The sequence below is a fragment of the Eulemur rufifrons genome, chromosome 19 (genome assembly GCF_041146395.1).
Source record: "Eulemur rufifrons isolate Redbay chromosome 19, OSU_ERuf_1, whole genome shotgun sequence".
NCBI classification, from domain to species: domain Eukaryota; kingdom Metazoa; phylum Chordata; class Mammalia; order Primates; family Lemuridae; genus Eulemur; species Eulemur rufifrons.
Window position 1 is genome coordinate 100,290,097 of NC_091001.1, and position 23,121 is coordinate 100,313,217.

General features: G+C 34.0%; 1 protein-coding gene across 1 annotated transcript; it reads right to left on the reverse strand.

Annotated features, from left to right (window-relative positions):
- Positions 1 to 700: 700 nt before the first annotated feature.
- Positions 701 to 22,839, reverse strand: TDRD15 (tudor domain containing 15). Its single transcript, XM_069494996.1, has 3 exons — positions 22,740 to 22,839; positions 14,353 to 14,437; positions 701 to 7,616 (listed from the first exon to the last, which is right to left on the reverse strand). Exon 3 carries the CDS (start codon positions 7,611 to 7,613, stop codon positions 1,353 to 1,355), a length of 6,261 nt encoding a protein of 2,086 aa, XP_069351097.1. The 5' UTR covers positions 7,614 to 7,616; positions 14,353 to 14,437; positions 22,740 to 22,839; the 3' UTR covers positions 701 to 1,352.
- Positions 22,840 to 23,121: the final 282 nt, after the last annotated feature.

Genomic DNA, 23,121 nt, shown 5'->3' on the forward strand with positions numbered 1-23,121 from the left:
TCTGCTCCCTTTTTTCATGCGTCCAGGAGTAGGGGTAACTTGGAAGGAGAAAGGTCTATGTTAGATTAGCCTCTTCCTCCTTTCTTTTTGGAGAGAACTTCCTCAAGCCACATGTTTTACATGGGTAGACCCTCCTATGAAGAGTCTCTTTGTCTGTGCCCATGTGGGTAAGTCAAATAATTCCTTGATTCAGTATTGGTAAGCCAATTTTCCCGTGAATATAAGCTACATTCTTCAATATCACTTTTGGTTTTATTTTGTTTAAGTGTGACATTTTGCTTACCAACTCTCTTTCTCCTTCTAAATATAATAGTTTCCTCCAAAGTGGCGTAGAATTCAGACAAAGCAGCAGGGTACTAGTTATTAAGCTCCACTTAAATCTTACTATCAGTCTACTTCATAGATTTGTGGTAATAAACATAGAATAAGGCAATACACATAAAACTACTAACACAGTGCCTGGAACTTAGTAAGCATTCAAAATACGGCAGCTGCTTCTATCACAACTATAATCACTGCTACCATAATGAAAGATGCAAAAATTAGAAAAGGGGGCCAATTTTATAGCATTAATTCACTATAAAATATCTAAATATGAATTCAAATAAAACACTAGCTAACATCACATCAATAAAAACAACACACCTCATTCTTTGAAAGACTGTAACCTGTTACGATGTTAGTTATAATACAGAATATAGAATAATATAAATTTTAAAGTCAGAATATTCATTAGAGAACATTCTTTATAGCCCCCAAAAAATCCTTAATTATTAATCCACACAGAAAATAAATATGTGCATAAGAAAAATCAGACACTATAGTGTGTAAGATATTAAAATTTTAACATTTTAGAATCAGTTTGATGCCTAAAAGGTTTAGGAGAAAATATACTGGAGTCAGTTCATTTTATAAATTTAGCTGATTTAGAAATATCCTCGAAGCACACTTAAAAAAAACCTAAAGAGATATGATATGAAACTATAATAGAAAACTGATCCTTCAATGAGCTCAAGAAACTAATAATAGCAAGATTTATTAACCTGAGAACTACAGACCTTTACGAGTTTTATGAAATCCTTAAAATTATTTGTAAAATTTCATTCATGTGTGCATGCATGTGTGGTTAAAATCTACTTTCACTGCATTCTACCATTCAAAGGTAGAGAAAGTAAAGATAGGGAAGCATCATTTTACAATCCAAGGGATCACCCCCAGTTTATCCATTTATTCAGATTTTCTAGTAAGTTTTCTTACAATATAGTATTTTCAGTGTGGATAATTTTAGTACATGGAAAACATTTAAAGAATAAAAAATAGAATCTACAGAAAAGAATATTTTTAAAAAATAGCTACTTACCTTTAAAGTGTTCTTCTGATATAATTTTTTCATTAACATGCAACGCTTTTACTGTTATTCTCAAGTCCATTGTGTTATGTTCCTGTATTCCATCAGTTGGCAGTTTTTCAGAAATGTTTTCAACGCAATTGCTATTCTTCACATCACCATGAAGTTCCCAAAATGAAGCTGCTGCACATGTATCAAATGTAATGATACCTTGGAGATCATGTTTTCCACCTCCAACTGTGTTTCTCAGTGTTAAATTTCTAGAACGTAATCTTTTACTAATACGGCTTTTCCTTAAGAGGTTCTTATGGACATCTTTCCTCTTTATAGACTTCTGTATTTTTGGCTTTTGTTTCTCAGTACATGTACAATTTATATTTTCTTTCTTGTAACAATTTTGATCCGACAAAGGGCAAACAGGGTCACTCTGTAATTTATATTGGGTTTTAGTAGATCTAGTAGCAGTAATTGCATCAAGATGAGCTGAATCTTTAGAATACATTGCAAGACCAGATGCAACTAATATATCTGCCAAATTGTTTTTCCCATGAATGACATCTACTTTGAGTTTTGTTTCAAAATCATATTCCCTAAACAGAAAAACTAAACCTGGTTTACTTAGGAAATCTTGAAAAAAGCTTTTGGCTTCTTCACTCCAATGTTTCCCTTTAGCAGGTAAGATACCATGTAAGATACACGGATAACTCAGCCTTGGCAAATTCAAAAGTTCCTCGGGAACAACTTTAAGATGTATTATATTTGAATAAGGTATATAAAAAGAAAATCCATAGTCAATCAACACAAGAAGTAAAGACTGATCAGAGACTTCAGAAATTTCCACTCTATTCCACTGATCTTCCAATTCATATTTGAACAAACAACTGGACCCAGGAATTACAAGCTCTTGAGGCAGTGTTTCTAAGGTTTCTGGAAGATCAGAAAGCAACATAAAGAGATACTTCATTGTGTCAAAGAAATCTTCTAACTGAACACAAAAGTCTGATGGATCAGAAACAGCAGTGGCAATACCAGAATACTGCCTACCATTTTGGAGTTTTGCCCAAGTAAACGATCTTATTGCACAGGATGACACAGGAGTCTTAGATTCAATGTTGAAAGCAATTCCTGAAGATCCAAGTTTGTTTTCTTCAACCTGAACTGTATTCAGATTTAAATATTCTAAAAGTAATAGGTTATCTACTAAAATTTCTACTTCCCAAGCACAGTCTAAATACTTCAGGAAAAGGATGTTTATTTCCAAATGAGTGAATAAACACACAATGGTCTTAAATGTCATGTTCCTAGAATTTTCAAACCAAATCCATTTACAAGGCACAGCTTGTCTTGGAGTATTTCTGATTCCATTACTAAGCACCTTGATATTACATAAAGGCACTATTTCATATCTACCATGATCTACTAAAAAAACAAGCACTTTCTCATCAACGTATTTTTCTTCTACTTTTGATCGATACCATTTCAAAGTTTTTTTAGATTTTGCCAGGCATTCTAAACCTTTTTCAACATTTTCCACTGATAAAAGAGAACAGTTTTTTTCTTCTTTGGTAATTAATACCGTTAAATCTGATAATTTGCTTTTATTTTTGGATAACTTGATGTAAAATTTTCCACTTTGGGAAACATGAAGTATTTCAGCTTTTTCAAGTTGTCCAGGTTTTAACTCTTCAAATGGCATTTTAACCAGTTGTTGGTAGGACTGTTGAGGGACCATAGACCCTTCATATTCACTCGATCTTCCTCTCTTTATTTCATTTTGATCACCAGGGCTAACCTTTTGAGAGACAACATGAGGTATTTGCAATGCTATCTTCTCTGGTTTTGAACATGCTTTCCATTTCAGTAGTTCACTAACGACATATTTTTCATCACAAATTATATTTACTTCCCATTTCTGCTCATGTTTTTTCAAAAATTCACAAGAAACTGTTTTGTTGCTTACTCTAGAAGCAAAATAATCCACCATTTTGCTGTCCCATATTTCATCAGGCTCATTCAATTTTACCCCACTAAGAAAAGAATGGATTCCTAGCTGAGGAATAGTTAAAAATTCCCTGTTGAGTTCATAAATTTTAGATGTGTTTACTATTGCAGTGTTACCATAGTCAATAAATTCCACTTCAAAAGAATTTTCTGGCAAAATTTTCTTAATAACTGCTCTGTAAATGGCGCTGTCACCAGCATATTCTGCAACCACAAGATCTCCAACCAGAGGTTTAACTGATTTTCTCTCTTTCACTCTATTTCCTCTTCTTTCATTTAGAGCATCTGCAAGTCTGATGATTTCATTTTCATTCTCAGCAAGCTGAATATGGAAACTTGCTGGATTACTGATACTAGAAACATACCCTTTAATCTTGGCATTCAAGTAAATTTTGGGTTGAGGAAGGTCTCTGATCTGTGGTCTATTAAGGTTACATGGGTTTTGTGAGGCTGCTTGATTTAACTCTCTGATAAAAGATTGTGATACAATCTTTACTGATTTTGGGGCCACACCATTTTCATCAAGAATATGTGCATATTGAGGGACAATTTTTACACTTTTAAGTTCGTCATTCAAAGACTTCTTCACTTTGTTTTTTGACACAGGTTCAATTTTGTAACAAAATGATGGTTTCAAAAGCCTGGCATATATACTTTTGGGATTCAATAATTGATCTATTTTGCTTTCAGAATATGTTACCAGACTAGTTTTATTTATCATATTATGGTGATAGTCATTTTCTACTTTGCATTTCCAAGAAGCAGCAAGTCTCTTATTCTCATTTATTTTATGACTCTCTTCTACACAGTGTGCTTGGTCACAATGTTTTTTTCCATAAGCATGAAGCAACATTTTAATTTTCTGATTTATATGTTGATTTCCATCATACAATTCTACACCAAGCTGGCCATTTGACTCCCTGGACAATATTACTGCCTTTAATGGTTTTCCCAAGAAACTGTCTTCAAACCAGCTATTGATTTCTGCTGGAATATCTACATCTCTAAGATCTGACAAAAAACACTTAATAGCTTGCATAGGTGTAAACAGTAACTCTGGAAACTGATCTGAAATGGCCCTCAACATGTTTTCTTCCACTAATTGCTTATTTCCAAAGTCTACAAAATAGACCAGAAAGTCAGATGATGAATCTGCTGGCATTGCTAAGGCTCTATATGAGAGACCATCTTCCATGTACTTAGATATGCACAATCTCATTTTTTTAGAATATTTTGGACAAGTTTTGAGGTTAATAATCTCTGTGATTTTTTTCTCTATCATCTCTAGATCTTTATTATTTTTACCAAGCTGGCAATAAAACTTTTTGGGGCTATATATGTGAGATATATATACTACTTCTTCACTTCCAACTTTTATATTAAATGAAGAATAACAGTAACTATAAAGACTAACTGAAGATGGGAGTGGCTTTGATAATGTGCTATGCTGAGCAGAGCCACAAGTAATAAGAAATTTTTTTGCACTAGTAAATGAGGATTGTAAATCCACCAAATTACATAAACAGTTAGGATGTATAAGAACTAAGGCACGGATGATACAAGTCAGTAACCCTCTAGATGAAGAGATAAATTTCCCAAAGTCTCTGGATGCTTCTCCTGTCCAATTGAGGAACTTACAACTAGTGGGTTCAACTAAATAGTTAAGACAACATCTGAAGGCTTGGCCTTCCAAAGAAAGAAAACGTGGGTTAATACCACAAATATCCTTAATTAAAACTCGTTCTTGGTAACCATAGTCAACAAATATTGTGTCAACTTCTTTTTTTGATACTTGAGTCAAAACAGCAGCTCTATACCACTTCCCATCTTTGGAATACTTAGCAACACAAGCAATCTGCCCAATCTGATAAGGATCAGAATGAACACTATAATAACTCTGAATTTGTTCCATTAGTAATTTTAGGTCTTCTAACTTACATTGGAGCTGGCATGAAAAGTCACCTGGGCCATAATAATAAGAACATTTAACTTCAAGAACTGTTCCTGGTTTAAAAATATGTTCTTTATAATATAATGATGACTCAGTCCCCACAGAGGTGAAAGGATTTTTTAAATCTAAGAAATTAACAGCTGGGGACTTTGACAAAGCCAAGTTATTTTCCTCTACTTTATTTGAATGGTACTTTTTAGATTTAGGTCCTTCAAGAAGGGCAGGTATGACTTTTTTAATATTAACTTTGCTTTTAGATTTTAAATTTAACACTGAATATTCACTCACAGATTTTGGAAAGCATTCTGGTTCTACTTCCCAATATTCTGCATATCCAGCTTGTAACATAAGAGAGACAACATCAATATTTTCTGAGGCGTCAGTACTTTGAATATTTACAGTGTATTTGTCATCTTTTTTTGCTATAACATGAAGCAAAATTGCTTTGTTCAAAACTATTTTTTTAAAATAATCAATTGCAGCCTTCACCCATAAATCTTCAACAGGAAATATATGTGCAAGTGAACAGCACACAGCTAAGGCAGGCAACTCACAAAATTCTGGAAGCAAAATTTTTACATCAAAATATGGTATGGAATCAGTATTTCCATAATCCAAAAAGTAAACATTAATCTTATGACCATTAATTTCAGTGATGACAGCTCTGTAGAAATGTCTGTCCTTGCTATATCTAGCACAACAAAATAATCCAGGTTCAGGTTTTCTTAGAATCATTTCATCATTTTCACACAAATCATAGAATTTGTTTATATTTTTCATTATATCTTGAAATTCATTCTTATGGTCATTAGTGCGGACCCAGAAATTTGATGGGTTTAATACATACACTACAAAAGCTACGTAAGCAGCCTCTATCTCCATTTCTACAGTTTTAATAGGAAAACCTACTTTTAAAATGTTCTTCTTATTTACAGAGTCTACTGATTCTTCGATATTTCTAACAAAACTCTTAACTGCAAAGCTGTTCACATCAGAATCATCCATCTCACTCAAGATATTGGAGAGTTTTGAATCAGACACCGGACAAAGTACTTGTGTGCCTACAGTCTTCAGTAGACACTTGGAATTAATTGTAGGCTCTTGAGTTTGTAATGTTACATAATACAAATGTTCATCCTTATTGAAACAATCAATGTGTGCATATACTATCTGTCCTAACAAGGCTTTTTTAAATACACTCAGTTGATATTTTCTTGCATCTTTATCTGGACTGTGCAAATACGTAAGAGCACATGGAAATGAAAATAATGGTACTAAAATAAAGTCCTGTTTAAGTTTCTTTACATAAATTGAGGGTATAGCCTCACTACTGCCATAATCCATAAACCAAATTTTTACTTGATTATTGGGCAAGAGCTTCTGAAGAATTCCTCTATGCCACTGTCCATTTATCCTTTTGGCAACACAAAGTAGTCCAAAATTATCACATGTGGGACTAGTTTCTTGACTAATAGTATCATAATGCAAAGTCATACACATTGTCAAGTTTTCTAGCTCTGGAATCCATTTAATTACCTGACAATAAAATTTACTTGGGCTCAGTGCAGATGATATCTTTACACTTTCGGTACTTCCTACTGACAAAGATGGCTGCAAATTATCCAGAACATGTTGAATATCAAGTGAAGTATCATTACTACTTAATGACAATTCAGGTCTTTTATAATGTAATAAATCTGGCATTTGTTGAGGGAATTCTTTCAACATTTCCACAATAAGACGAAATGAATCTCCATCAATAAGTCTTCCTAATTGTAATTCAAGAGCCTGGGATATAATTTTTGGCACTTCAAGAAGAATCAGTTGTAGGGGCAAAACAGCTTGCACATAACCTTTCACATGTATTCCTACTAATGACTTAAAGTAATTCAAAGCCTTAGGAGACCATTTTTCCCCAATTGGTAGTATGTTGGCAAAAATACCAAATATTACCCGTGGTGGTAGTTCAAATAAATTGCTGCATGCTGAAGCAACCTGCGTACTATCAACCCTTAGTTCTTCTCCACGATCTATAAGAAGCACCGTATAAAGTTCATTTTTCTTTTCCACAACTCTTCCTCTCTGCCATTCTCCAGATAATTTTTCTTCAACCAAACAAAATTCATCAATGTCCACATTATTTTTTATTTTTGGAATATGTTGTATTTCCGTCTGTAATATGTGGTAGTCAAACTCACATTCATTATTATTTATGCCTTTAAATTTCACCAGGACATCCTTGGGAAGACATTCAATATGTGATACTGTCAAATCCACATCTAAAAATGTTGGTAAGAGAGATGCAGAATCCATTTTCTAAAAAGGAAATAAGTACTAATTAGCTTCCACACAGACAGCTGTCAAAATTAAATACAATTAGCCTTATATTAATTTGGTATATAAACATACACCTAAAAATAATTCTATGCCTCTATTTTTATCAAATTAAACATGTTTTTTAAAAATTATATACATTAAACATGTTTCTAGATAAATAAAATCTAACTGTTCACTGCTTTCTATACTTTAAAAAATTTCCATTGAAATAACTAAGAAACAGTGGGGTTCAAAATGGCTGACTAGATGCAGCTAAGGAACGCATATTTCTCTAAAAGGAACCAAAATATCGAGTAGATATCCACACTTCAATTAGGTTGTTTGGAAAATAACACTGAAATATAAATACAGAGAGGTGATGGGAGACACTGGGTGAAGGAAGGGGAAGTTCATAGTGTTAAATGCCTACATCAAAAAAGATAGAAAGATCGCAAATTAACCTAAGCTCACACATCAAGGAACTAGAAAAACAAGAATGGGAGGTGGGGCCTGGAAAGATGGATTAAAAAGAACGCAATGAAACATTTGTGGGTGATGAGTGTGTCCATTTCTTGATTGGAGTGATGATTTCACAGGTCTGTACATGTCAAAACTTATTGTACCCTTTTAATATGTGTATTTTATCATATGTCAATTATACTCCAATAAAACTGTGTTAAAAAAAAAAAAAGAATAAACTAAACCCCAAAATAGAAGAAAAAAACAAAGATCAGAGCAGAACTAAACAAAATAGAGACCAAAAAAAAAAAAAAGATTAATGAAAAGTTAAAAGAATAGTTAGCTAGATTAACCAAGAAGCAATAAAATTCAAATAAGCACAACCAGAAACAAAAGAGGAGGCATTACCACTGATACCACAGAAATACAAAAGATTATCTGAGACTACTGTGAACATCTCTATACTCACGAACTAGAAAACCTAGAGGAAACGGATAAATTCCTGGAAACATACAAACCCCCAAGTTTGAATCAGGAAGAAACAGAAATCCTGAACAAATGAATTATGAGTAGTAAGGCTGAATAAGTAATAAAAATACTCCTCCCCTCCCCGCCAAAAAAAAGCCAAGAACCAGATGAATTTACAGCCAAATTCTACCAGATGTACAAATTAGAACTGGCACCAATCCTACTGAAATTGTATCAAAGGATCAAGTAGGAGGGAATCCTCCCTAACTTATTCCACAAAGCCAATATCACCCTCATACCAAAGCCGGGAAAGGAGACAACAAAAAATGAAAATGACAGACCAATAACCCTGATGAACATAGATGCAAAATCCTCAAGAAAATATTAGCAAACCAAATCCAAAAGCACATCAAAAAGATAATACACTGCGATTAAATGAGTTATTCCAGGGATGCAAGGATGGTTCAACATACACAAATCAATAAATGTGATTCACCACATAAAGAGAATTAAAAACAAAAACCATCAAAAACCATATGATCATTTCATAGATGCAGAAAAAGTATCTGCAGAACGACATTCATCATCCCTTCATGATAAAAACCTTCAACAATCTAGGCATAGAAGGAATATACCTTAAAATAAAAAAAGCTGTAAATGACATACTCACAGCCAACTTTTCCCCATCACACTGAATGGGGAAAGTTGAAACCAAATGGGGAAAGTTGAAAGCATTCCCCCTAAAAACTGGAACAAGGATGCCCACTTTCCCTGCTCCTATTCAACATAGTACTGGAAGTCCTAGCCAGAATAATTAGGCAAGAGAAAGAAAGGGCGTCCAATTGGAAAAGAGGAAGTCAAATTATCTCTGTTTGCTGATGATATGATCTTATACCTAGAAAACCCTCAAGACTCTTCCAAAAGACTTTTAGATTTGATGAATGAGTCTCAGGATACAAAAAAATCAATGTACAAAAAATAAGTAGCATTTCTACACATCAATAATGACCAAGCTGAGAACCAAAAATCAAGAACTCAATCCCATTTACAACATTTGCAAACCAAAAAAAAAAACACCAAAGAAAAGAAAATATCTAGAAGTATACTTAAAAAAGGAGATGAAAGATCTCTACAACTACAAAACAATGATGAAAGAAATTGTAGATGACACAAACAAATGGAAAAATCACCCAGGCTCATGGATTGCAAGAATCAAAATATGTTAAAATGACCATACTGTCCAAATCAATCTACAGATTCAATGCAATTTCTATCAAAATAGCAATGTCATTTTTCACAGAATTAAGAAAAAATCCTAAAATTCATATGAAACCAAAAAAGAACCCAAACAGCCAAAGCCATCCTAAGAAAAATGAACAAATCTAGAAGTATCACATTACTGGACCTCAAATTATACTGCAAGGCTACAGTAACCAAAACAGCATGGTACTAGTATAAAAATAAACACAGAAATCAATGAAATAGAATAGAGAACCCAGAAACAACGCCATATACCTACAACTAACTGATCTTCAACAAAAAAGATAAAAACAAACACTGGGAAAAGACACCCTATTCAATAAATGGTGGTGGGAAAATTGGATAGCCACATGCAGAAGAATGAAACTGGATCCCTATCTCTCACTATACACAAAAATTCACTCAAGATGGATTAAAGACTTAAATGTAAGACCTGAAATTATAAAATCTCTAGAAGAAAACCTAAGGAATACTCATCTGGACATTGACCTAGGTAAAGAATTTATGAATAAGACTCCAAAAGCAAATACAACAAAAACAAAACTATACAAACAGGACTTTAAACTAAAAATCTTCTGTACAGCAAAAGAAATAATCAGAGTAAACAGACAACCTACAGAATGGAAGAAAATATTTGCAAACTATGCATCTGACAAAGGACTAATTTCCAGAATCTATAAGTAACTCAAACAAGTCAACAAGAAAAAATAAATTAAAAAACCCATTAAAAAGTGGACAAAGGACGTGAACAGACATTTCTCAAAAGAAGACATACAAATGGCCAAGAAACACATGAAAAATGCTCAGCATCACTCATCATCAAAGAAATGCAAATTGAAACAACAATGAGATACCATCTTACTCCAGTCACAATGGCCATTATTAAAGAGTCAAAAAACAAAAGATGTTGGCAAGAATGTGGAGAAAAGGGAATGCTTATACACTGTTGGTGGGAATTAGAACAACCTCTATGGAAAAGCATATGGAGCTTTCTCAAAGAACTAAAAATAGAACTACCGTTCGATCCAGCAATCTCACTATTGGGTATCTACCCAAAGGAAAAGAAATCATTGTTTCAAAAAGATACCTGCACTCATATGTTTATTGCAGAGCTATTTACAGTAGCAAAGACATGGAATCAACCTAAGTGTCCATTGACCAATGACTGGATAAAGAAAATGTGATGTATCACATTTATACACACACACACACACACACACACACACCCCCTATGCAACCGGAGGCCATTATCTTAAGTGAAATAATTCAGACACAAAAAGACAAATACCACATGTTTTCATAAGTGGAAGCTAAGCAATGAGTTCACATGGACATAGTGAGTGGAATAATAGACAGTGGAGACTCGGAAGGGTCAGAATGTGGGGGAGCATGGACGTGGAATGAGCAATTACTTAATGGGTACTACATACACTAACTGGGTGATGGTCACACAAAAAGTCCAGACTTCACCACATACAATATATCTATGTAACAAATATGCACATGTATCCCATAAATCCATAAAAATAATTTAAAAAGAAAGAAAAGAGGGAAAGCTGGGGGTGGGGGGCGAAGGTGAGGGGGAAAGGTAAGAAAGAATAAACCAAAAAAAATTTTTAAAAATTGGGAGAATATGTATCATCACTGGAAAACAAGAGATAAGCAACCTTCATTCTCCAGAAATTTAATAAATTACTACTAGATATGGGACAGATGTGGTATAATGGAAGGAGCCAAATTAGACCCACTGGAGATCTCCTTCTCCTCCTATGAGACAACCACTTTCCCTCACGCAGACTCTTTCCAACAACCCATCACTCAAAAGGGTGAGTCCTAGAAGCAAGCCAGATGGTGAACCAAAAGAAGACACAGTTTGCATTCCCTACTCTGTGTAAATTAGCAATATTTAGACCCTACCAGCATCATTATGCAACCCCAGAATTCTTCTCTGATCGAGGGCAATAGGCTGAGGCCTGGACACCACTAAGGGAAACTAAGCATGGAAAGACACTAAAGCAGATTAGATACATTCCAGGCCCTGTCACTAGCATGGCTGGCCACAAAAAGGGGAAAGGGGAAGAAATCTTTAGCACAAAGGCAAAGTTCTCTACCCATAGCTAATCTCTAGATTTTTAGGATTCTAAAAATGGTAAGGCAAATATTCAAGAAATAGAAAGTATTCCCCAAATTCAGGCAAGAATGAACACGTACTATGTGACAGAATACAGCTTGACTCTTCCTTGGCTGAGTTAACAGTTGGCAAACCTCAGTTTCTTTCTATAAGTATGAAAAAAACGCTAGAGCCAAAAGAAAAATGAAGGAAGCCACTTAAAAGAAATCAACAAAATGCTTCCCCCAGAAATAAATAAACTGTTTTCTAAATGTTCTCAAAAGGTCAAAAGAGAATAATGCATTTTCATATGACTACTCATGAAGATGTAACTAAGATTAGGATGAACTACACATGCGAGAAATTTAGAACTACAAGAGGCATGTTGAACCCAAAATTAAGATAAATAGAAGAAAATTTTGACAGAACACCCCTAAGTGCAGAGAAAAAGGACAAAAAAAATGAAAGAGGAGCACAAAAGACCAGAATATAAAATCTTATCAAGTGTAAATGTTAAAAGAGATAAAATAACAGAAATCCTTTCTAGGATTTAAGACCCAAGTCCACAAACTGAAACAGGACACTGGAAACCTAGCAAAAGGGATAAGATTTAGGGACATCTAGGTCCTTCCTATATTTTTGTGGGTTTTTTGGTGTAATTAATTTGGTGTGGTAATCAGTGTGGTCTGATCTATAGAGATTCTGGGCTATGCTTATTGGACCCTGGAGTCTATAAAAATTTAATATCAATAGGCAATGAAGCAACCACAGAATCAACCCAATCTGGTTGAACTTTGTGTAACAAAATGGTGGGTTGTTTTTCAGTTACCATAGACCCCCAGGTTGCAAGTTACATGACCTTAGCATGTCCAGATGAACTGAACACGTAACCATGGGCAGAACCTAAGTGCCTAGGATCAAGGAACAGGGACCAAATTAAGACAGGGACCCCGCATAACCTGATTCAAGATCCAATAAGATCAAGCACTGACATCACACCATGGCATGAACCAGTCAGATTACACCTCCCAACATTACCTCACTGCAAGATCCAATCAGATTACTCTTCTTTAATGCCTATAAAACCTACCCTAGCACCCAGCCTGGGGAGACAGATTTGAATGTTGCCTCTTGTCTCTTTGCCAGTCAACTTGAAATAAAAAGCTTTTCTTTTCTTAAAAGCCAGTGCCAATGTACATCAGGCAACAAGCCCACTGATGGCTCAGTAACAATACTAAAGACTTTCATTAGAATAAACCACAAGCCTTCAAGACCCAAAATGCCTTCATAAGTTTTTGTTATTTAAAGTCACGAGAGTTGACCCAATTTCCATACTTTATTCAGTTTATAGCCCCATAATTCCTTAAGAGAAGACCAGGTACTCTTAAGAATGGATCCTATATATTGGATTATAACAAGAACCTTTTTTCTGGCATTCCCCTAAAGGCTCAACATGTGACCATTCATGTGAGTAAATGGGAAAAGAAAAATACATACATCTTTGAGGAACCATGCCACCACCACCCCCGGCCTTTTTTTTTTTTTAGGTATAAAATGATGTAGCCAGCAGAACTCCTTCATTAACTGGAAGTGGTATACACAATATGTATAAGCCAAAACAAAGTGCAAAGGCACAAGAAAATGAACAGGTTACTCAAACTATCAGAAGTCTACTTCTCCCCACTACTATCCCTCTCTCAAACAATACAAATGGCACCATGGGTAGTTTCACATCAGAGGGGGTAAAAAAAAATCTAAGCTTGGTTTATACATAGTTCTCACTTATGCGCTAATATCCAGAAATTGCTGAGACTGCAGATTGCTGAGGCATTACACGCCAACACAGGGGAGCCCCGACTGAGAAATGAAAGGAAATCTTCATAGTAGACAGACCTACCATTACACCTACCTTGCCTGAAGAAGAAATTTCTTGAGTTAATAATACATACCTATTAACGTGTAATGGCTAATGGTTTCTGCAGGACTATCAGAAATTCTGAAAGAGCAAGCAAGATTGGAGGACTTATCACAAAGAAGTCTGAAGAAGAAGTATGTGGATGAGCCTCTAAGAATTGGCACATAAAAAGAAAATTTAGGTCCCATGTAATACACACCAAAAGGCCCCACCAATAGAAAAAATTCTTAATCAGGTGGACAGAATAACCTATTTCATGGATGTCAATCAGCCTCCCTCACCTGCCTCTCCAATGCTTAATGAGATCATGAAGAAAGCGCCCAGCATCATGGATTGTGCATCTAAAGACCAGACTGTGATAATTCATAGAAAATTCAGGAATATATACATGGAATTTAAAACCAATTATTTTATACAATGAACTATGTTACCTTAAAGACATAATTTAAATCAGAGTGTTCTAAATTCAACCCTGCTCAATATTGTATTCCTTAGAATATGACTACAGTAGAGAAAATACTTACTCTGAGTACAAAGGATTAAGATATCAGGACTAAAATTGATTGTGTAAAATTTAGGAAACTTCTTCCTTAGAATCAGATTCTAAATCTGTAAAATGAAAGGTTGAATTAAATTAGGGTCTTTCAAGCCTTTTCTTTGCAACAGAAATCCTTCTAAAGCTAATATAAGATGCAAAAAGTAAATAGAAAATATCTATAAAATGGATTCACTGGTGTTCTAATAATTTCCTAAGTTTATAAAATTTACTTATTATTAAGTCAGTAAATGAAAACATTCATTCCAATAAACACAAGCTTATAGGAGCTTCATCATATTTGCCTTATTATTTGTTTCATAGCACAGTACTGGGAAAATCAGGCTCATTTATATGTAACAATACACATGCTTCCACAATCATATGTGATCCAGCACAGATTCAAATAAAAATATAGGAGAGCCACAATTTAAATAACCAAAGAGTTAATCTTATGGCACTAATCAGTGTTCTTCTGTTTTTAAATTTAGTATACAATATTTGAATGTTCTTTTTAAAATATGGTTTTTTTAAACTATATTTGTTCAAATTAAATTCAAATCCAAAGTTAATAAACTACTAAATTAAGTTTAAATAAATTCACAGCATCACAGTCTCTCTAGGGAATCTGCAAACAGTATTAAAATTGATACAGAAAATCCTTCCTATACTAAAATTCTCCAATTCCATAGAATACATATAATGGATGATATCATGCATTAGAGTTTGTCTTCTGTGAATTAACATCTAATACATCTAGACCAGTGGAGTCCACTAGAAATATTAATATAATTTAACCATATATATATATAATTTAAAATTCTCTAGGAACAAAATTAAAAAGCAAAAAAAGGACATGAAATTAATTTTGATAATCTAATTCAACATATCCAATATTATATATCCAATAACTTATTTCAACATGTAAGCAATATAAAATTATTACTATGACATTTGACTTTTTTAATACTAAGTCTTCAAACTATGGTGTGTATTTTATACTTAGAGTACTTTGAACTAATCACATTTCAGATACACAATAGCTGTGTGTTGCTAGTGGCTAATGTTATTGAAGAGTACAGGTCTAAAACTATGATAAAATTTTAAGTTTTAAATATTATAGGATTTCATCAAAAATTTTAAAGCAGGTAAATTAGTAGTTCCTTATATTAATAATTCCTTACAATACTTTACATTTTTAAAAGGTTTTCAGTAATTAGTTTAACTAATCTTCACAATAAGGTTTTCATTTTTCAGCCGGGTGCTGTGGCTCACGCCTGTAATCCTAGCACTCTGGGATGCTGAGGTGGGAGGATCACTCAAGGTCAGGAGTTCAAGACCAGCCTGAGCAAGAGCGAGACCCTGTCTCTACTAAAAATAGAAAGAAATTATTTGGACAACTAAAAATACATATAGAAAAAATTAGCCGGGCATGGTGGTGCATGCCTGTAGTCCCAGCTACGTGGGAGGCTGAGGCAGGAGGATCGCTTGAGCCCAGGAGTTTGACGTTGCTGTGAGCTAGGCTGATGCCACGGCACTCTAGCCCGGGCAACAGAGCCAGACTCTGTCTCAAAAAAAAAAAAAAAAAAAAACGATCTTCATTTTTCAGACCACAAACTTGAAAGTCAAAGAGATTTGGGTTTCTGATTATGTTTTCTGATTATCTGTCTGGTTCTCTATGTACATGACCTCCACTGCTTCATACTGTTCTTTCAACTGAACCACATAGTTGTGGGCAAGAGCTAAGCATGAGTGGGGGAAAAAAATACAAAAACAGAAAAAAATTAAAAAAAAAAATAATCAAAGCACCATTCTGTGACAGAATCAGCTTATTAATTCTTCCTTTTCCAAAATCTAAAATCATTCTGCTGATATTCTGGCCAGTATTGTGCAAGGTCACCATATTCCAAAAGACTGATTGAAATTGAAGCATCTATGCTGTGGTTTTCCTCCTCCCATCTTCTCCATTTATTCAGAGTAGTTTCCAGATTCAGGTCCTTTAACAACACTGACATGACGGAAATAAAACACTGTACAGTATTTTTAAATGGGCATATTTCAAAATCAAACCTTCAGTTTTTTAACATTCTTTACTGAAGTAATTCACAGCCAGGAGCAACTCTGTCCCCAAGGGAACATTTGGCAATATCTGGAGGTATATTTGGTTGTCACAACTAAGGGTGGGAGGTGGATGCTACTGATATTTAGTGGGTAGAAGCCAGAGGTGCTGCTAAATATTCTATAATGTACAGAAAAGCCCCCCACAAAAAAATAATCATCTTCCCAAAAATGTCAATAGTGCTGAGGTTGAGAAACTCTGCTACAATGAAAGCATAAATAAATACCAGCTAGATAAAATAACTAATTTTTTTAACTACCTAAAAGAATTTTTTTTCTAACCTTATTAACGAACGCTTCAAGAGACAAAACTCAGAGGCTATAAAAAATTAAAGCACATTCAAAATTTTTTAATTACATGCAAAAAAATGAAGCTATAAACAAAGTTAAAAATCAATTTAATCTACCACATGAAAGACTTTCTCAGGCCAAATATCTTCAGTCATCCATAACTCCACTCTCTTGTATCCCACAATCAGGAAATCCTTCTGGGTTCATCTCCAGAGCACATAAAACCCTGACACTTCCTTCCATCTCTGCTGCTGCTAAAACCCTGGCTAATCCACCTTCCTCTGTCATCTGTAATATAAGGTTCCTAACTAGTCTTCTATCCTTAACTCCACCCTACCTCGACCCCAAGGCTATTCTCAGCATTGTAACCAGAGAGATCTTTTTAAAATGTAAGATAAAACATGCACTATCCTGCTTAAAATAAAAGATCCGGTGGTTCCTAATTTCACTGAGTGAAAACTAAAGCCATCAAAATGGCTATGACATCCTAAAGATCTAAACCATCACCATTAATGCCAGGACCCCCATGTTTTCTCTTACCTTATTTCCCATTATGCTCCCCTCACTCATTACACCACAGCTAACCGATGCCTTCCTTGCCACTCTATGAACCTTCTTGCCTCTGGGCTTTGGGCTCAATTGCTCTCAAAGCACAGCTTGCTCCCTCACCTCCTCCAAGTTATCCTCTGCATGATCCCTTCTAGGTAAAGTACTACCTGACCACTATAATTAAAACCATACCCCACCCCCACAACTTAGTAGTCTGTAGACCCGTTTCTAACCTCTCTTTCAAAATCATCAAAAAACTTCTGTCAAACTAGTTGTTCTCAAACCTTTGGTCTTAGGATGCATTTACATTCCTAAAAATGAGGACCCCAAAGAGCTTTCATTTATGTAGCTTTTATCTACCAACATTTACCATATTAGAAATAAAAATGGAAATTTGAAAAATATTTAATTCATTTCAAAATAATAAACCCACTAAATGTTAATATAGATGTGTTCATGAAAGATAATTATATTTTTCAAAACCAAAAGCCACAGTGAAAAGAGTGACATGGTGTCAAAATTTTTACAAATCTCTTTAATGTCTGCTTAATAGAAAATAGCTGGATTTTCACATCTGCTTCTGCATTCAATGTGTTGCAAAAGGTTGTTTTGGGTGAAGTATGTGAAGAAAATCTAGCCACACACAAATATGTAGTTGGAGATGGGAAGAGAATTTTAATATCTCTTTCATATAACTGAGGATATTCTTCTTTTATATGCACAAAAACTCAATAAGTGGTAGTTTCTTAGGAGTTAGTTACAACATAGAATATAAAATCACATGAGCTTTTTTTTTTTTTACTGTTACCTTAAAGTCCATTGGTCTATTTTGCACTTTGAATGGAATATTCAAATATGCATGATTTCCTAAGATGCTATGTGTATTAATTTGAAAATATTGGCTCACTGAATTATACACATCTTCCATATGTTGACATTTTACATTACCTAACATCCCCAAATCAAATTAACATCACCTGCTATCCCATCAGAAACGTCAAATATTGGGAAGCCATCAAGCTCTGAGAGACAAAAGTTTCCCAACTTTCTAATTATTGCTTTAAAACTTGAATTTTACCATTAATAGTCAATTGTTTACCTTATAGCAACAAACTTGCTTCACTCTGCAAAATACCCAAATCTGAATAACCACAGTTTTGTCTGTTATTAGTTCTTTGAAGTATGCTATTGCGTGAAAAAAGATGCTTCAGTTTGCAACTCAAATAATTACACCAAGTGCTTTTCCTCACGTCAATTTGCATAGTTCAGTATCAATAGAAGTGCTTTTATGAATACTTACCATTGCATCACAAGGAGTATTAAAAGGATCAAGCTTTAATAACATTCATTTTTACTGCTCAATCAAGGACACTGTTAGGTGAAACTGGCATATTTTTTCACTACAAGTGCTTGGGTGAAGAATACAATGATACAGTCTGGTGCCACCGATACTAAGGTGCCAGCAGTTTTACTCACCGTTGCTTTTTTGTACCCCTGTCAATTTTAACACACCAAGAAAGGTAAATATTGACAAGGTGCCAAGTTAATTTATGGGGAAAGAATAATATTTCCAACAAATGATCCTAAAACAATTGAATATCCACATGCAAAGGAATGAAGTTGAACCCCTATTTCTCACAATATACAGTCTCTGATTTAGGATGGTTTGACTTACGATTTTTTGACTTTACAATGGATCTGTTAGGATATAACCCCATTGTGAGTCAAAGAGCTTCTTGCAACTTACAATGGAGCTATGGTTTCTACAGCATGGTATCACTGTGAGAATTAAATTCCTTTCGTTTATACATTACTCAGTTTCAGGTATTTGATTATAAGCAACAGAAAACATACTAAGACAATGACCCAATTAGGCAATGGCTTCTTAGATATGGTTCCAAAAGCACAAGTGACAAAAGAAAAAAACAGATATAACAGGACCATCAAAATTAAAAACTTTCATGCTCCAAAGGACACCACCAAGAAAGTAAAAAGCCAATCCACAAAATGGCAGAAGATATTTGCAAATCATATATTTGATACAGGGCTTGATCCACCATACATATAAAGACTCTTAAAGTCAATAATAAAAAGACAAACACTGTAATCTAAAAATGAGCAATGGATTTCACTAGACATTTTTCAAAACAGATATACAAAAGGCCAATAAGCATATAAAAAAGATGTTCAACATCATTATCCACCAGGAAAATGCAAATTAAAACTACAATGAGATACCACTTCAGAGGCTGAGGCAGGAAGATTGCTTGAGGTTGAGAGTTGGAAAATTGGAAGCTGCAGTGGGCTGTCATCAGGCCACTGTACTACAGCCAGGGGGAGAGGAGGCGAGAGGAGGAGAAGAGAAAAGAAAAGAAAGAAAGCACAATTATAAGTGTTAACAAGGATGTAGAGAAATCAGAACCCTCAAATATTGCTGTAAGTATTGCAAAGCGGTACAGCCGCTTTGGCAAACAGTTTGGCAGTTCCTCAAAAAAGTTCAACAGCAATTCCACTACTACATATATACCAAAGTGGAAAAACATATGTCCAGTCCACACAGAAATGTGCACAAGAATGTTTACAGCAGTATTATTCACAATAGCTAAAAGTAAAAACTGCCCAAATGTCCATCAACTGAATGGATAAATATGTGGTACATCCATACAATGGAATATATTCAGCCTTTTAAAAAAATGATGTACCCATGCATGCTATATGGTAAACCTTAAAAACATAATGCTAAGTGAAAGAAAACAGATACAAAAGGCTACATGTTGTATGATTATGACTTAATTTATATGAAATATCCAGAATAAGTAAAATCTTAGAAATAGAAAGATTACTGTTGCCAGACGCTGGGGGGAATGGAAAGTGACTGCTAGTGGGTACTTGGTTTCTTTTTTAAATGATGAAAACATTCTGAATTAGATAGTGGTGATGGTTGTGCAACTTCATTAATATAACAAAAACCACTGAATTTTTCACTTTAAAAGGTGAATTTTATAGTATGTGAATTATGTATAGTTATTTTTTTAACAAAAAGGTAAATAATGTCTTAGTATCGTTATGAAAAGTTTGACCTCACAAATCCCTTAAAAAGGACCCAAGAACCCTTGGGGGTCTGCGGACCACACTTTGAGAGCCTCTGTAGTAGACAATGAAGTTTATTCATCCTATTTTGATCTATTTCTCTTCACACTCACTTGAATGAATGCTCCATGAGAGTAAGAATTTTTGTCTGTTTTGTTCACTGCCTGTATCCACCTCATAGAACAATTCCTAGAACAGTGGCACTTAATAAATATTTCTTCAATGGATGAAAAAAGGACTTATATCATTTACAAAAGGCAGTTATTAATGAAAAACTACAAACAACCCAATAGAAAAATAAATTTGAAAATGTAAGACAATCAACTTTACTATTTATCAGAGAAATACAAATTTTAAAATTTTAAAATTTTAAAATGAGATAACATTTTACCCATTAGATAGGCAAATATTAAGCCTGACCATACTGAGTGTTAACAAAGACAAGGAAAAATAGAAACTTCAGTACATTGCTGGCAGGAAAACATCTACCTGGAAGGCAATTTTGTAATACCTAGTAAAGTTAAGATAACCCTGCACCTGTATTTCTTTATGCCTCTCTGTGTTAGTATTCTAGGTCTACCATAACAAAGTACGAGAAACTGGGTGGCTTAAACAACAGAAATTTATTCTCATAGTTGTAGAGGCCAGAATTCTGAGCTCAAGGTGACAGAACGGTCAGTCCCTTCTGAAGGCTCTGAGGGAGAATCTGTTCCATGCTTCTCTCCTAGCTTCTGGTGATGGTCAGCAATCGTTGTCATTCCTTTGCTTGCAGCTGCACTCCAACCTCTGCCATCATATGACATTCTACCTCTGTGTCTGTGTTCTAATTTTCCTCTTCTTGTAAGAACACCAGTCAGATTGGATTAGAGCTCATCCTAACAACCTCATCTGAAATTGACTACATTCACAAAGATCCTATTTCCAAATGAGATCACATTCACAAGTACCAGAGTTAGTACTTCAATGTATCTTTTTAAGGGACACAATTCAATCCAAAACATTCTCCTAAAGAAACAAACATACAAAGATGTCCCTCACATCACTGTTTATAAAAGCAAGAACCTGGAAACTAACTGTCCCTAGGTAGAAGAGTAGGTAATTTCATATAGTGATACCATGAAGTAATGAAAATGAATAAACCAAAGCTATATATGTAACTTTGTATCTCAAAAATGTAACATGAATAAGAGTTGCAAAATCATACATAACCACACTAACATACCAATTACATATTTTAATATGTTTCATTATATAAAGGTTGAAGTAAAAATGTAAAAACAAGCATAAAAATGATACATATTCAGTTCAGAGAGCTAAACGAAATGTGACAAAATAACAGTATCTATTAATTCTGGGTGTTGCCTTCATGGGTTTATGTTATTTTGCATATTTTCTATGTATTTCTAATAGTCAACATTTTTTAAAAAAGTTAACATATAGTTTTCTCATGAGTTATTCTGAATGGAAGTGATTTTCTCTTCATTTTTCTACGTCCCATTTTTCTATAGATGACTAAAAATCTTTCCTGACAATAAGAAAATAAACTGAAACAAAAGTCTTTTCAAAAGTGCCATTAAGTTACAAGGAAATTTTAAAAAATACCTTAAACACTTCAGGATCAGGTAGACAAGCAAGACAAAAACCCAAAAGCCGTATAAGTTATGACAAATCCAGTTTGAGATATATATATATTAAGATTCCTGTACAGAAAAGACTATCACATGAATAAATAACAGATATTTTATAAAAATTGTAACATGTAATACAGATAAAAAGTCGGTATCCTTAACATAAAAATATGCTGCACATCACTAGTGTGGAGGAAAACAAAAATAATTCTTCTTCTTTCACCCACTGTATTAGTAAAAGCCATAAATGAATGATTACGTTCAGAACAAGTGAGGATCTGGAGAATGAATGTTCATAGGTTCCAGGTAGGAGAATTGTTACATTTTTGTCATGTAAATGTACAGTACCTATTAAATCTTAAAATCCTCACATATTTTGATATAGTAATCCCACTTTTGGTAATCTATCCTTATTAATATAAGGATGCAGGCTGGAAGATGTTTATTGCAGCACTGTTTATAAGAGAAAAACCAAAAAACATTGCTGAGAGAAATCAAAGATGAACTAAATGAACATTAAGGTATTAACTCTCCCCAAATTCCTCTATAGAATTGACACAATCCCAATCAAAATTCGGGAATGTTTTTTGGTAGAAATTGAAATGTTGATTCTAAATTTTTTATGGAAAGGCAAAGGAATAGAATATTTATCTAAATAAATAAAACTTCTGAAAAAGAACAAAGTTGGAGCTAACACTACCTGATTTTAAGACTAATTATGAAGCTACAGTACTCAAGACACGTGGTATTGGCATAGAAATATATAATTCACTGAAAAGCTGAGAGAATCCAGAATAAGATCCACAAATATAAGGTCAGTAAAAGATGAAATGGTTTTTAACCAAAGAGCCAAGCAATTCAACAAATGATGCCATACCAGTTGTATAGCCATGAGCTAAAAAAAATAAATAAATATAAATCTGACCTCATATCATAAAATTCTAAATGGACCATAACTCTACACATAAGAGCTAAATATATAAAATTTCTAGGGAAGAAAATAGGAGAAAATCTTAATTACCTGGATTTGACAAAGATTTCTTAAATAGTACATAAAATATTTGAAGTAACAAGAGGAAATC

Bases quoted from the DNA above. Each gene is read 5' to 3' on its own strand.
- TDRD15 (XM_069494996.1), bottom strand. From the start codon at position 7,613: ATGGATTCTGCATCTCTCTTACCAACATTTTTAGATGTGGATTTGACA.